The sequence below is a fragment of the Zingiber officinale genome, chromosome 4A (assembly GCF_018446385.1).
Source record: "Zingiber officinale cultivar Zhangliang chromosome 4A, Zo_v1.1, whole genome shotgun sequence".
NCBI classification, from domain to species: domain Eukaryota; kingdom Viridiplantae; phylum Streptophyta; class Magnoliopsida; order Zingiberales; family Zingiberaceae; genus Zingiber; species Zingiber officinale.
Window position 1 is genome coordinate 116,287,347 of NC_055992.1, and position 16,903 is coordinate 116,304,249.

At 44.1% G+C, this 16,903-nt stretch overlaps 1 protein-coding gene across 2 annotated transcripts; it reads right to left on the bottom strand.

The window, feature by feature from the left end:
* Window positions 1–413: 413 nt before the first annotated feature.
* LOC121970712 (zinc finger CCCH domain-containing protein 24-like) lies at window positions 414–3,696 on the bottom strand. 2 transcript variants are annotated; one of them, XM_042521602.1, is made up of 2 exons: window positions 3,387–3,696; window positions 414–2,964 (listed from the first exon to the last, which is right to left on the bottom strand). In XM_042521602.1, exon 2 carries the CDS (start codon window positions 2,878–2,880, stop codon window positions 796–798), a length of 2,085 nt encoding a protein of 694 aa, XP_042377536.1. In that variant the 5' UTR covers window positions 2,881–2,964; window positions 3,387–3,696; the 3' UTR covers window positions 414–795. The 2 variants fall into 2 exon arrangements, with proteins under 2 accessions (XP_042377536.1, XP_042377537.1); XM_042521603.1 differs by having other exon boundaries at window positions 3,271–3,696.
* Between the last annotated feature and the right edge of the window lie 13,207 nt (window positions 3,697–16,903).

Consider the following 16,903-nt stretch of genomic DNA (forward strand, 5'->3'; position numbering starts at 1 on the left):
CACATCAAAGGATTTCACCCACTTCATCTGCCTCCTTTCTCTGAACAAAACTTGAATGCTCATGAAAACCTGCCTTGAGGGTGGCAGCCCATAGTTCCACTGCATTGATGGTTCATAACTTCGGAGTGAAAAGAAGCAGATCAGATGTGAGACTCACAGACCACTTATACAATTAAAATAATACACAAGTAGATGCTCTTGCCACTTAACAAAACCCATGTGTAACCACGGTTTAAGATGCTTGAGCACAATCTCCACAAATGTGGTGGCGGCAATGGACAGTGTGAGCTTTGAGATCAGCAAACAAGTTTGCACATATTCAGCAAGAACATTCAGGAACAGAACAAGCAGACAAGAAATAATAAAGAGAATGTTATCCAAATTCCCAGTGTTTGAATATCACAAGAGGTAAGTTTGCTCACTAACCCAATAAAATTCAACTAAGAGATATTACAACAGACCAAATGAAAACATTAGAGTACATGTTTTATTGCCATGCAACATATATTGAGGTTAAGAAGCCAAAAAAGGGGAAAGGAAAGAAAAAAGTTCAAAATATTGGGAAGCAGTTCACCTGGGTGAATCTTGACAAAACCCAGCACAAAAGAACTTCATCCTTGAACAGACTACACCTAATGTAATAATAAATCTGTTTTTTTAATGAAATGAATCTCAAAAATTACTCCTTGCGTCACCTCGAAACAACAAGAAAATTTACTATTTTGTCTATTGTGAATTGCTGCAAACTATCTTCCTTCAGAGATTCAAGTGAGAAACAAAGCAATAATTTTGCGCTTATGATGTCACCTGATCGAGTTGCATTTGTTCGAGCCATGCGCTAAGTACTGCAGCTTGATCATGCCCCTCGATTGTACTATTGGAGCTTGAACACTCAGTGCCAACCAACTTCTCCGGCGGTGACTCTTTTACCAGTGAATGAACCCAGGACAAGTCAGGCTCGTCTACATTTCCATGCATCTCAGAAGAGTATAATCCCTTGAGACGGCCAGGATCATTGCCGTTCACTCCCCAATCAGGTGCACCAGAGGGAGATGCCCACTTGGACCTTGATGAGCTAACAGGAGAGCCAACAATTGGAGAAGAAATTGGAGCGAGATCGCGTGAGCTCTGGCTGCGTAAAGTCTGTTGTTGTCTCTCCCACTGTGAAAGCATTGCAAGGTGAGTACTCATCGGAGAGAGAGGCTCTGCACCTCGCGGAGACATGAAACCAGGAGAAGCCGCATTGCGTGATGCCTGTAACAGTGAAGAATGAACAGGCATATGTTGGGCATCCGCAGTCCTCGGCGAGAATACACTTGTGTTAATGGGTGATAGCAAACTATGCTGCTGCTGAAACTGATTGAGTATGGCAGCCCTGTGAGAAGGTGAAAAAATGGCACCTTGATCAGAGCTAAACCTAGGAGATGAGGCGATCTCAGCAGAGAAAAGCTCATCAAGGTTTGATGGAGTTAGTGCTTTGGTTCGGACAGAACGGTTCCCAGTCAATGAGTTCAACCGAGAGAAGCATGCATCGTTTAGAAGCTGCTGGGCATCAAACTCAGGGAGGTCCTCCAATGGCATATCCCTTGCACTCAGAGACGAGCGCAACCTACTTGAATGGATATTGTTTGCAGGGAGATTCAGGATAGGCACATTAGGTTGAGGCCAGCCTGGGGTTGAGTGGCTGTTTCCGTTGTTTGCTGATGGTGATATGGGCGGAGTAAAGGGTGGCATGACAGCAGAAACGGAAGATGGAGATCCAGGCATAAGCCCCAAAGCTGCAGCCATCTCCATTGCAGCCGAGGATGATGAACGGGGAGAGGGCATAGCAGAGCCAGTGGACATATAAAGTGGTCGTAGCTCCTCGTTTGTGTGTGCAAAGAAACAGACCCGGCGGGCGCAGCTAGTGCCATCCTTGCAGGGCCTAGTTCGATACTGGGCAGGATGAAGCCAACACTCAAAGACCCCATGTGCATAGTCGCACATGTCTCCCCTCCGGCATGCTCCTTTCCGGAATTCCGGGCAAGGGACGCAGCTGTAGTGGTACTTCCTTGGGTCACGCCGCCGTGCATTCTCGCCTGGGTGGACAAAAGGGCACTCGGTCCAGTCATGGGAATAAGCACGAGAGCACGGCCGGATTTTGAATGAGAACATCCGGAAGTCATCAGTGGCATAAATGCTGTTCTTGATGTCTGGGAGTGACGGATCGATAGGATACTCTTTCCTCTCAGAGATGGCGACCCGAGGAAGCTCAGGGAACTTGGCCATGGAAGGAGAAGAAATCGAGTTCGACAATAGGGAGGCATCGTCATCAGGTGACAAAGAAAGCGCTGAAGATTCTGGGTTCAACGAGGCAGTCGCCACGCAAATAGGAAGAGTGTGGTGATCTTCTTCCCCGTCCATGAAATTTGTGCTCCCTCCAAGAAGTTGTTCAAGAGCATCCTTTGCGTCAGGCAACTTGGGAAGCACCACAACGACATCGGCTGGGCGGTTTCCATGAGCATCTAACAAAGTGGGATCCGCTCCGGCAGCGAGGAGAATCTTCACGGCATCAACGGCATCAAAGGATCCACCAGAGGCGGCGCAGTGCAGCGCTGTGGTTCTATCAGGATCAGTGGCGCGATTGATATCAACGGAAGGCAAGGAGACGATGAACTTGAGCACATCAACACTTCCGTAGGTCGATGCAACCATCAAAGGCGTGCGATGCTCGAGGACCATGCGATTGGAACCTTTCCTGCGGCCGTACCAAAGGCCAACCTCATCGATCGCAAAAGGCTCGTGTTCGATGGAGCGCCTGAAGGCTTCGACGTCGTTATTCGCGGCGAGCTCCAGAAGGTTGGACGACTTCTCGTCGATCTCGACAGTGAGGCAGTTCATCTGGTTGTTTGTTCTTCCTGCAAGGTCAGAGCTTTATGACTACCTATACGACGGTTTTACTTGCTCCGGGGCAACCTAATTCGCCTGGAAAATAATAGATCCATGAGAAAAAAGATCATCTTGGCAAGTCCAGATAGGGTAAAAGTAACAAGAGAGGAAGGAAATAAATGATTTTTCTTCAAGAATATTGAACGGTGTTGGACAGAGAAATTACTTGATATCGGCTTGTTGATTTATTCAAGCCGGAAACCCCGAAGAAAAAAAGTTTTCCGACAGAGAGGAACTAGCATCATAGATTCAAAACAAAAGAGACAAGAATCGCAAGGCGTTCACTCTACCAGATCACGATATTACCCTAACAAAGACTAAAACTATGAGCTTTCCACTCACCGCGCAGAAAAAGAACAGCAGTTGACTAGATCGCATCGGAGAAAAAAATCTCATTGAACTCAAAAAATTATCGTAGCAAATGAATCAGTGAACCGAATCAGAGAAAGATCTCGTACTCCACCAGCTGGCGTCCACAGATCAGCAAATAAACGATCGCAACAAGTATCAAAGAAGAAGCGGAAGATTTTTCAAGCCCGACGATCCTTCAACTAGCCCAGCAAGAGCAGCAGCAGCCGTCAGCGAGCACCGCGAGCTTGAGAAGAATTCGGCGATCTAACGGGAACACTCGACGCACCTTGCACAACTCCATCGCCGATGAAGCAGAGCACGCCGATGAAGAAGGAGAAGAAAAGGAGGAGAGGAAAAGGGTGTCCTTCCAGCCCCAGCCAGATGCACCCCCAAATGAAAACCAAATGAAACGCTTTCCCAAATGAGAGCCAAATGAATTTAATTCATTTTTTCTTCCGCTTCTTTTTCACTGTCGACGACCCTGCTCAGTCATACTATGCAGACGCACACAATAACACCCATAATTTCACCCTTTTACTATTCGGCAGGATATATTGGGACCTTTTCGGCACCGGTGAGTCCGAGAGTAACATTCCTGCTGGGTAATCCGCCAAGCCGATGCGATTTACGAAGTGGGGCCCGTTCCACGTGGACTGCGGTCAAATCCGGTTGAATGGGTCCCTTCACTATTCTTACTCCGCCTTGGCCTTTTGGCGTCCGAAGACGGCTCCTGTTGGGGTGTTACACTGTTACAAGGAGTGCATGGACAAAAATTAGAGTGGGCATAGTAGATTTCTCGAAGTTTCCGTCAATAACCATTTGGTTCTCGTAAGCATCATAATTACTATATTGCCCTCCTCGCCCAATGGGAATCGGGAGAGGAATGTCTTTGTCAGAAAGGGGTTTTTGGGTACTATGTGACTTTAGTTGCCACTGATAGATGCGGGACGACGACGACGACGGCTCATGCAGAGGTAGACCTCACCCGACTATGGTTCGGAATTGTCGGGTTGAGAGTTCGGAATCGTCGATCTGAGGTTCGGTTCGACGGTTAGTAATTACCGGTTCAATTATTTTAAACTGTCAATTTGACGGTTTGAATCTTTCGATTCGACCGTTTAGAATTATCGATACAATAGTTTATGATAAATCGATTCTTAATTTTAATTATCCAAAATAATTATGATATATATATATATATAATTTGTTTTTATAATTTGAATTAAAAAAATCAAAATTTTTATATATAAATTCTTAATATATAAATATATCCCCTAAACACACTATAATATTTCATAAATATTTAAATTTATTTCATTTTTAATTTTTCTTTTTACTAAACATTATAATCCAATTGAAATATATATATATATATATATATATATATTAAATTGTCAATTTGAAGAGTCATGTCAGTGAGTTAATGAACTCCTGAATCTTAACCGGCCAATAGTCCTAAACTCTCTAATAGCAAACTCAATTTCCTCATTAATCTTTACATCAGAAAAAATTTATTCTCACTTCCTGCATACAAATTTTTCTTTATTTAAACTTCCTAATGGATAATGATTTATCTAATTCAATACATTTAAATTATAATTTAGTATAACTTTTTATCAAATTGAACATGATTTTTTTTCGCTTGACCAATTAATTGCGAGATTAATACCAATTGATTGACATAGACTGAATCGATTGGGTCAATCTATTCGGCCTAATTTAATCGATTGATATGACTCCTAATCACTAATAGGGGCTTATGTTCCCTCACGATAAACTGATCGATTGTCAATCGATCGGAGTTACTCAATTGATAGAAAATATATTAGATTTTAGTTAAATGATATTGAATTTAGGTGAAATTATACTTAAGACTTTTTACCTAAAAATGAGGGTAATTAGATAAATAGATGTGTATTAAGGAGTTGAAGTAAGAAAAATTTACAAGGAGTGAGAATAATTTTTGTTTGGCGCAAGATAAAAAAAATGATAATCTCAATTAGCTTCATTGACTATCCCTAAGGGTAATCGGCCCGGCCCCATGAGAATTTCCCACCGCCCACCAGGGTAAATCGGGAAGCGCGCGCGGCAGTCAACTCAGACGTCCAACATCCTTTGATTGCACTCCTCATTTGGACAAAAATTCCTGTAAATACGTCGTAGCTGGGGATCGAACTGTGAGTGCCTGGGTGACAACCTGGATGTCCTACCGTGGCACCATGCCCTGGGGACTTGTTTGACGCAAGATAGCTCATTATAAAGCTATATTTAAATTGCTATTATTATTATTATCTAATCTACCTAAATATTATTATAGTAATTTGCATCCAAATTAATTCACGTATATCAAAATATAGTAAAATTTCCACTTTATTTGAAAAAAAAACAAAGAAACAAATTTCATAGCACGTAGTGGCTAATTGTCACAGGGGTAAATTTTCACCTTTGAAAATTCCTACGCGGTAGTCAAGTTCCGCACTTGATTCAGCCTCCGAGTTGCACCATCAATGTGCTAGAGAATGCACAAGCCACGCACAAAGAAGACAAGTCAACGTACAGGAAAACTCCCAACTTTTTGTATTCACAAACAAAGGATTACAAGTGACTCTCTTGGCAGAATGCTCATACAATCTCTCTTGTGTCTTGCCTTTGCCACCCCCTTGCCTATTTATAATGCATAGGCAGGGTTGGTTTGGCAGTTTACAAGCAGTTGCATGGCAGTTGGCTCAACTGCCATGCCACATGTCCCAAACCGCCAACCACCTCGTTGCTGCCTTGGCGTCATGTCAAAGCCAGCCTGCACCCCTGTGCTGTCCATGGTTCTGCTTCATGGGCTTGGGCCGAAGTAGCCCATTTTGCTGCATCTTTCCGTATGCTACATTGCATGCACCCGCTGCATGTCATGGCTCACGATTTCTCCGAGCCATGCTTGGCCGAATGCTCCGATTCCGCGCGTCCGCTTCTTCACATCTGTTTGCCACCGTTAAGTCGACCTCCCGCTCGACTTGTGCTCGGACAGTGCCCGCGCACTGCCACTTGTCCACCCGCTGCTTGGCATGTCTTGCGCACATGCCCACTATGCTGGATCCAAGGAGCAACGAGTCAATCCTTACGTCCAGCCATGTCGTCGAGTCTAAGGGGCTAACAAACCACCCCCACAAGAAGAAGTCGACGCCCTCGTCGATTGCTTCTGTAAGTATGCTTGGATTTGCTTCTCAAATTGCCACAAAGTAACATCTCTTTCCCATGTAGCCTCTGACTTGGGTTTTCCTTTCCACAGAACCAAGAATTCTGTCCTTCTATTCTTTTTGCTCATGCCAAATGTTCTGTGGTTCAGGATCTCCTCAACATCATCACTGAATTGCTTCCGTACAACAGGCGGAGCTCTCTTGGCACAGCTTCTTGATGGATCCATGTCATCTGCATAATATTTCTTCAAGAAACTTACATGGAATGTAGGATGTACCTTTAGCCTTTTAGGCAAGTTCAGCCTATAAGCCACATTCCCAACCTTCTCCACAATTTTGAAGGGTTCATCATACTTGGCAATTAGCCCACGGTGAGCATTCTTGCTGCTTATTCTCTTCCAGATTTGAGGAGTTAGTTTCAAACCGCCAACCACCTCGTTGCTGCCTTGGCGTCATGTCAAAGCCAGCCTGCACCCCTGTGCTGTCCATGGTTCTGCTTTATGGGCTTGGGCCGAAGTAGCCCATTTTGCTGCATCTTTCCGTATGCTACATTGCATGCACCCGCTGCATGCCATGGCTCACGATTTCTCCGAGCCATGCTTGGCCGAATGCTCCGATTCCGCGCGTCCGCTTCTTCACATCTGTTTGCCACCGTTAAGTCGACCTCCCGCTCGACTTGTGCTCGGACAGTGCCCGCGCACTGCCACTTGTCCACCCGCTGCTTGGCATGTCTTGCGCACATGCCCACTATGCTGGATCCAAGGAGCAACGAGTCAATCCTTACGTCCAGCCATGTCGTCGAGTCTAAGGGGCTAACAAACCACCCCCACAAGAAGAAGTCGACGCCCTCGTCGATTGCTTCTGTAAGTATGCTTGGATTTGCTTCTCAAATTGCCACAAAGTAACATCTCTTTCCCATGTAGCCTCTGACTTGGGTTTTCCTTTCCACAGAACCAAGAATTCTGTCCTTCTATTCTTTTTGCTCATGCCAAATGTTCTGTGGTTCAGGATCTCCTCAACATCATCACTGAATTGCTTCCGTACAACAGGCGGAGCTCTCTTGGCACAGCTTCTTGATGGATCCATGTCATCTGCATAATATTTCTTCAAGAAACTTACATGGAATGTAGGATGTACCTTTAGCCTTTTAGGCAAGTTCAGCCTATAAGCCACATTCCCAACCTTCTCCACAATTTTGAAGGGTTCATCATACTTGGCAATTAGCCCACGGTGAGCATTCTTGCTGCTTATTCTCTTCCAGATTTGAGGAGTTAGTTTCAGTAATACCTCGTCCCCAACAGAGAATTCCAAAGGCCTTCGTTTCTTATCAGCATACTTCTTCATCCTTCTAGCCGCTTTTCTTAAACTGTCTTGGGCTTCCTCAAGCAACTCTTGCTTTCCCTTACATATCTGTAGGCAGCAGGGCATTTTCCTCCAGACTTTTACTTGGCTATCTCCATAGGTGTTGTTGGTTGCTCGCTCAACACTATTTCAAATGGACTCTTTTCCGTTGCTGAGGACTTGTGCAGATTGTAGCAGAATTGTGCACTGTCCAGCAACCCCAACCAGTTCTTCTGACTTGCTGTCACATAGTGTCGCAAGTATTTTTCAAGGACATGGTTGATTTTCTCAGTTTGCCCGTCCGTCTGCGGATGATTTGCTGTTGAAAATTTTAGGTCGGTCCCCATCATATTGAACAAGACCGTCCAAAATCTCCCTGTGAATCGAGTGTCCATGTCACTCACAATGTCATTAGGCAAGCCAAAGAACTTTACCACATGACGGTAAAACAACTCCACAGCAACATCCGAGGGGCAAGCCGAAGGAGCCGCAATGAATATGACATATTTTGATAATCTGTCCACCACCACCATGATAGAAGACATGTCATCCACCTTCGGGAAGCCACTGATAAAGTCCATAGAAACAGAAACCCAAGGTTTCTCCGGAATGGGCAGCGGCTGAAGTAGTCCTGCCTCCTTTTTTCTTTCTGTCTTGTCTTGTTGGCACACAAGACAAGTTTTGACGTAGGCTTCTACGTCGTTCTCCATTTTTGGTCATATGTAGAAACGAGCCAACAAGGCAAGCATCCGCTCGACGCTCGGATGTCCAGCTCATTGTGGATCGTGAGTCTCTTTCAGCAACTCTTTCCGCAGACCACCCGCTGCAGGTACGAAGACTCTCCCCCCTTTGTACATTAGGAGATCGTCTTCAATCCGGTACCGCCGTATGATCCCGTCCCTTACTTGCTGCATCAACTTTCCATAAGTTGTGTCACTTGCAGCAACAACCTTTATCCTGTCCAACATATCAGATTCTACTCTTGAGATAGAGTAGAAAGTAGCAAAAACTTCCTTCCGACTCAATGCATCAGCCACTTGATTGTGCCTTCCAGGTTTATGTTCCCAAGTAAAGTCATATTCAGCCAAGAATTTCTGCCAACGGGCCTGCTTAAGAGACAACTTCTTTTGTGTTGCAAAGAAAGTGTTAGCAACGTTGTCAGTTCGAACAAGAAATTTTGTTCCCAGCAAATATACCCGCCAAACCTGTAGGCAATGCACTACTACCACAATCTCTTTTTCATAGACAGAGTACTTCTGTTCTGCTGCATTGAGTTTTCTGCTTTCAAAGGCAACGGGGTGGCCTTCCTGCACCAACACGCCGTCAATGGCTCTATCAGAAGCATACGTATGAACTTTGAAGGGCAATTCGAAGTCCGGTAATCGTAATATAGGTTCAGATGCTATTGCTGCCTTTAATTTTTCAAATGCTTCCTTGCATGCATCTGACCATTCCCACCGCATGTTCTTCTTTAGGAGGTCTGTCAATGGGGCAGCCTTCTTTGAATATCCAGCGGTAAACTTGCAGTAGTAGTTCGCCAAGCCCAAGAATGACCGTAGTTCTGGAATAGTTGAAGGAGTCTGCCACTCAACAATGGCAAGCACCTTCTTTGGATCCATCCGCACCTGACACTTGCTGACCATATGTCCCAAGAACATGACTTCCTGGCTTGCAAATTCGCATTTCTCTTTCTTCACAAAGAGTTGATGCTTCCTCAGCCGTTCGAGCACCATCTCCAAGTGCTCCTCCAAGGACTTGCTGTAGATAACAATATCGTCCAAGTAAACTACAACAAAGTTATCTAAGAAGTCGTACAGCACCTCGTTCATTAAGTTGCAGAAAGTGGTAGGGGCATTGGTCAAGCCAAAAGGCATGACCAGAAACTCGTATGAGCCATAACGAGTTACACATGTTATCTTTGCCTCGTCTCCTTCCGCAATTCTGACTTGCCAATATCCCGATCGCAAGTCAAGTTTCGAAAACTATGATGTCTTGCTTAGTCTGTCCAACAGATCTTGCACTAGTGGAACAGGGTACTTGTTTTTCACCGTCACTTTGTTCAGGGCCCTGTAGTCCACGCACATCCTCAAGTCACTATCCTTCTTCTTTTGGAACAGCACCGGTGCACCAAAAGGAGCCTTTGATGGTCGCACATGTCCTGCTTCCAGCAACTCGTTCAATTGCTTGCGTAATTCCGCAAGTTCCAAGGGAGACATGCGGTATGGCGAACTTGCAGGAGGGACAGCACCAGGGACGAGTTCGATTTTGTGGTCGATATTCCTCCTTGGTGGTAAGCATCTCGGCAACTCCGAAGGCATCACATCTTTGAATTTCGACAGAATGTCTTGAACACCCACTGGATATTCAGCATTCTGATCTGGTTTAGCATCGATCAAGGCTGCCAAGTAAGTTGTTTCGCCTCGCCTCAAGCCTTTCTATAAAGATATAGCATATATGATGTTGGTCTTCCTCTTGTTTTGGCCCTTTCCGTAAGGATGCACAGCCGATACGAAGCACGGGTTAGACTCTTGCATTACCATCACTCCATCCAAGTGAGGCATGAGCACCGCCTTCGTCTTCCGTAAGAAATCCATACCAAGTATGATTTGGAAATCTTCAAGTGGAATCACCATCATGTTTGCTTTCCCCACCCAAGTGCCAACAGTTAAAGGTACGTTATAAGCCATACCAACAACTGCTTGCGCCTTGGCATTCACCAACTTGATGTATTTTGAGCATTTGCTTACTGACAGCCTATAGTCTTGCAACAGTTTGGCAGATACAAAGGTATGAGTAGCCCCTGTATCCACCATAGCATATGCACTTCTTCTGTTTAGCATCACAGAGATGTGCAGGAGAAGAGAATGAGCCCGCACCATGTCCTCTGACATATTGGTTAGCAATTCACAGGACTCAAAATCAACAATTGTATTGAGCATTGTAAAGGGTTGACAAGTGTAGCAACTTCATGTTCGTAGTCTTCCCCTTTATCACCCAACAGGAGGGCGTTTAACTTCTCGCGTTTCGGACAATCCTTAGCAAAATGGGGGTCGTTGCATAGGAAACAGCCTTGATTCTTCAAGTTATCTTTCCCTCGAACCGCCGAATGTTCTACTTTTCCTTTGCCATGGTTGTTCCCCGAATCCTTCTTTTTAGCATCCTTCTTGCCTTCCTTCTTCCAATCTCCTTTCTTGTCCTTGCGAACAAAATTGGACTTGGAAGATGAAGACATGTTCAGATTTTCCTTGCTCATGCGAAGGTCCACCAAGGCATCAGCAGCAACAATTATTGCACTAGGCAAATCCCTCACGTTTTGCCTACGAAGTTCAACCTGCGCCCAAGGTTGTAAGCCATACAAGAAATTATACAGTTTGTCCTCCTCGGACATATTCTGAATGTCCAACATCAAAGAACTGAATTCTTTGACATAGTCTCGCACAGAACCGCTTTGTTTGAGACGCTTCAAGCCATCGCGCGCAATCCAAGAAGTATTGCCAGGAAGGAATTGGTCCTTCATTTCCTTCTTCAACCGATCCCACGTATCAATCTTCTGTCGGCCCGCATTTGCATCATCTACCATGCGAGTTCGCCACCAGAGTTTCGCATCACCAATAAGGTACATGCTAGAGATTGTTACCTTCTCGGTTTCAGGCACTTTGGCAGCAACAAAGTACTGCTCCATGTCCCACAGAAAGTTCTCGAGTTCCTTGGCACTCCGCGTGCCTCCGAAAGACTTTGGTTTAGGAACTCTCACCAAGGGACGTTGAGGCACCGCTTCGGAACTAGAAGTCATTGTTAGGACCAAAAGTAGCTAGAGGGGGGGTGAATAGCTCGTCGCGCTCGCTCGGTGCTCGGCGTTGCTTGTTCCTTCAAAGATGTGCAGCGGAAAATACAGAAACAAACACACAACGCTAACACGGTTGGTTTTACTTGGTATCCACCTCACAAGAGGTGACTAATCCAAGGATCCACACCAACACACACACCCTCCACTAAATAAAACTCTCCTTTGTGGTAACTACCAAGGGCGGAGAAACCCTACAATACTCAATACAAGAAGAGAGGGAAAGGATACAAGAAATACAAGCTTACAAGCTTACAATGAGTACAAAACCCTAACCCTAGCTTCTCTTCTTGGCTTTGATCCGCCTCTTGACTTGGAGAGCTTCCAAGATCCTTCAAGAACTGGCGATCTGAGCTTTGTGAGCGCTGTGGAGGAGTTGGCGAGAGCTCTGGAGTGAATCGGAGAAGTTATTCCACGCAGCCATCGAACGCCTGCGGCTATAAACGACGCCAACGGTCGGATCCCGATCGATTCGAATGTTCCCAATCGATCGGGGAGGCTTTGGATCGATCCACGGATCGATCCAGCGCCTTCGCTGGAACGTTCGGATCGATCCACGGATCGATCCGGCGCTATCGCGCGAAACGCGTCCCAATCGATCCATCGATCGATTGACCTCGATCGATCCACGGATCGATCCGTAGGCTCGTCATTGGACAGTCGGATCGATCCACCGATCGATCAGAGCTCGGATCGATCCACGGATCGATCCAACACTTGATTTTGTCCAAAACCAAGTCCCAAACATCTCAAACCAACATCCGGTCAACCTTGACTGTTGGTATGTCATGCCTAGCATCTAGTCACTCCCTTGACCGCTAGGACTCCCTTACCAAGTGTCCGGTCAATCCTTTGACCCACTTGGACTTTTCTCTGTGCCAAGTATCCGTCAATCCTTTGACCTACTTGGACTTTTCTTTCATGCCAAGTATCCAACAATCCTTTGACCTACTTGGACTTCCCACCAGATGTCCGATCCTCCTTGATCCATCTCGATTTTCCCTTGCCTCACTCACCGGGACTTTCACCCAGCTTCACTCACTAGGGTTTTCCATCCGCCTAGCTTCACTCACTAGGACTTTCACCGGCTTCACTCACCGTGATTTCCATCCGCCTAGCTTCACTCACTAGGACTTTCACCGGCTTCACTCACCAGATTTCCATCCGCCTAGCTTCACTCACTAGGACTTTCACCGGCTTCACTCACCAGATTTCCATCCGCCTAGCTTCACTCACTAGGACTTCCTTCTGCCCGGCTTCACTCACGGGACTTCCAACTGCCTGGCTCCAATTTCTTCGGCTTCACTCACCGGGACTTTCATTTTGCCTAACATCCCGGTTAGGACTTCCCGATCAAGTATCCGGTCAACCTTGACCTACTTGACTCTTCTTCAATCAATATCTTATTGTCAAACATCTAAACCCAAACCAAGACTCAGCTTGGTTACCCAGGTCAACCTTGACCTGAGGGATATTGCACCAACAATCTCCCCTTTTTTGATGTTTGACAATACCACAATAACACTTACAATCCCATATGTAAGTTAGGCTAATCCCATAGCCTCATTCTTCATGCCACTAGGTAATGAAAGCATAAATTAAGCTCTTCATTCTCCCCCTAAGAGGGCAAACTCCCTCTAGGTAATGAAAGCCTAACTTACTCCCTTTCTCGAGTCCTTTCATTCTCCCCCTATGACCTTCCCATAGGTAATGAAAGCCTAAACTTAACCATACATTCTCCCCCTATTGGCACACATCAACCCATCGTTGGACACACATCAACCTATGCTCCAATTCTGGGCACACTTCAACAAATCCATTTGTTGAAGACTCTCCCCCTGAAGAGTTGCTCATCGTTGTTCACAACATCACTCGTTGTGATCAACACGATAATGAAGGTCCCATACCCTTCATTTATCCTTAACTTCTCCCTCAATGTAGACAACTACCCAATCTTGAGCATTATCTACCACTTGAGTGTCCACTTGAAATAATGAGGATATCCACTCCTCATTTCTCCCTATTTCAAGTTTAAATGCTCAACCTTGAGCAAGTTCACAACAGAAGGTTAACCATCTTCCAAGGTTCATGAAAAATAATTTTCATGTCTTTAAAGAGTCCCTCCCCCTAAAGACATGGTGGTAACTTCTGTCATTGCACCAACAATGACTTGGAATCCCTAAACCATTAGGAAACCCAAATTTAGAAGTTTTGAGGTTCAAATATTCAAAATTTGAAACAACCTCAACCTAAACTTCTACTTAGTCTTCGTTAACCAATCCATCCTTGTTTTCAACATGAAAACACCATTTGTATGTATACAAATGTATTTAAGGGGTTTGGAATGGTTACCTAGACTCAAAGAGGTTCAAAGATGCTGAAATCAGGCCTTCCCAGCCAAAATCAACTTGGATCGATTGAGTTGGGTTCCAATCGATTGAACCTTTCTCGAATCGATCCACGGATCGATTCAGACTCCGGATCGATCGGCTGATCGATCCAATGAGCTTCTGCTCGCGGGAAGTGCTTGAATCGATCCATGGATCGATTCATGGAACCCAATCGATCCATGGATCGATCGAGACTCGATAGTTGCTGAAATTCCATTTCACTCAACCAGAAACCCCTAGAAAATTCTACAAAATCTAAAAATTATGAAATTTCGTGTCGACATTATTTAGGCATACTTAATCATGGAAAATAGCTTTCTATGAAAATACATCATATTTTCAAAGATTGACACAAACTTGAAAACTTGCAAAAACTTTAGTGTTTTTCTTCAAGTTTGTGTCTAACTATTCAATGGTGATTACTATCAAAAGATAGTCTTCACAAAGGTTTTCCAAAAACATTTTAAAACATTTTCAAAATCAATATCCCATCACATTCCTTGGGCTTAATGCACATGACTTGTACATTAGCTTTCCCAATGATGGGAAAACACATAACTATGTGTTTTGATGAATTTAAAACTCAAAGGAATGCACTAAATCAACATCTTGAGCTTTGTTCATCATCCTAACATCTCACTTGTATATAATATGCACTAAAACACATACAAGTCACCTTAGAGGTCTTTGTGAGATGTAAAATTTGGTTTTGCCCTATTCTAGGGATCATGCATATCTATCTAGGCATTTTGGAGATATTAGACATCTACCCAGGATGTCACTTGTTAATAAGTGTCGTTAAATGCCATTCGTCCTTAATTACAAGGAATTAAACTAAATGCATGATTATGTTATGGCATACATCAAAATAAAATAACTTTCAAAAGAAAATATCCTATTACTACATGATGTATGAATGTCATGACATGGTATTTTTGGATTTTCCATAATAAAACATGAATGCAAAAAGTAGACATGATGTCATGGCATATGATGGGCAAACAATCATGGCAAGATTTAGCATAAATAAAATATACCTAGATTAACTATCTAAGTATCCTTAAAGTCTTAGCTAAACTTACACCTTAAACCTAGATTGCCCTAAAGTGCTTCAAGAGAGTGCCAAAACCTAAATTGACATTTCTAATTTCCTTGATTTAATGTATGCCAATTGAAAGTAAACATGTCCTCAAATGTTGGCATATTCCATTTTTCCACAAGAGTAACACTTTTAAATTTAAGGCCCGGATTGCCTTAAATTGCCTAAGAACATACCAAAATCCCAACTTGATAGTTCTTATGAATTTCCCAATATGTGTCATTTAAGATTAAAATCAATTCTTCCACCATTAGGCACATTTTACTCTTTCAAGGAGTAATCAATAGGTCCATTTCATTTTCAAAGGTTAACTAAAACCTTGAAAATACTCCTTGAGTGTCAATTTCCTCAAAGTTGGGTTAACTACCCTTCTAATCGGAGTTGACACTCTCTAACCCATCTATGGGGTAGAGAAGATGCTCCTAGGAACCCAACACCTATTGGTGCTCCTTGGATGCTCTAGGTACTCACTAGGGATAACTTCCCTAGATACCTTCCTAGTGACCTTGTTGGGCTTCTTAGAAGCCTTGGTCACATTTTCTAGGTCAACTCTAGGGATAACCTCCCTTGTGACCTTGTTTGTGACTTTCTTAGACTTCTTAGAAGTCTTAGTCACATTTATTGCAAAAATACTCTTAGGGATGACTTCCCTAGTATTCTTGGCTTGACCACTAGACCTAGGGTTTGTTCCATAACTATATGGAACTCTATGGTAAGAGGGCACATCCTTCTTAGCCTTTGGTTTGTATCCCAAACCTCTATGGCCATTGGATGACTTTTGTACCCCTAAACCTAGGTTATGCTCATTTTGCCCTAATAGGATATTTTCCATCCTTTTAGGGTCTTTTCCATTTTATCAAGCCTTGATCTCAAGACTTGATTTTCTATCACTAAGTCCTTAGTTTTTGGTTTTTCATTTGATCCATGAGCATTTTTATTCTTGGGCTTGTATCTATTATCCTTAGTGTTCTTGCCTAGGTTTTTACCCACATTCCTAGCCTTAGGGATAGTAGTTTTGGCATGTAGGGCCACATGCTTTTCCTTAAAGCCCTCATGCTTCCTATTCTTATGGTAAATCGCATTAAAATGATAAAAGTTTGACCTAGCATGCTTTTTACCATTTTGCAAGGGAATAGGCTCAACGAAAGTTACCTTCCTTTTTACCTTGGAGGCTCCCCCTTGACTAGTGCCTCCTTGAGCCTTGACCATCTTCTTCCCCTTGGGGCATTGACTTCGGTAATGCCCTTTTTGTTGACACAAGAAGCACACAATGTGCTCCTTGCTCTTCTTTGTCCCGGGGGTGGTCTCCTTGAGCTTCTCCTTGCCCTTTTGTGCCACTTGGCCCTTCTTCTTGGCCAATTTAGGGCATTTGCTCTTGTAGTGCCCATGTTCCCTACACTCAAAACATATTATATGATTTTTATTTTTAATTGAAACATTTATACCTTCTTGTATAGGGATGGCACTTGCTCCTCCATTTGATATTTCTTGAATTTCGGAGGTGGCACAATCTTCTTCTTCTTCACTTGACCCGGATGTAGAAGCTTCTCCTTCTTCTTGATCCGGCGTCACCAAGAATTGCTCCCCCTCAATCCTAGAGGTGGAGGCTTCATCATTTTGAATGTGAAACAAGGAGTATGCTCCCTCCTTGTTCCCTTCGTTGCATTCCCTTGAGGATGAAGCTTCTTGGATTTCCTCTTCTTCGGAGGTTGAGCATCTATCAACCTCGGAATCCTCCTTTTGGTCTTGCTCCAAAGAGTCA

Excerpts from the sequence above, each read along its gene's own strand:
- LOC121970712 (XM_042521602.1), bottom strand. The coding sequence starts at position 2,880 with ATGAACTGCCTCACTGTCGAGATCGACGAGAAGTCGTCCAACCTTCTG.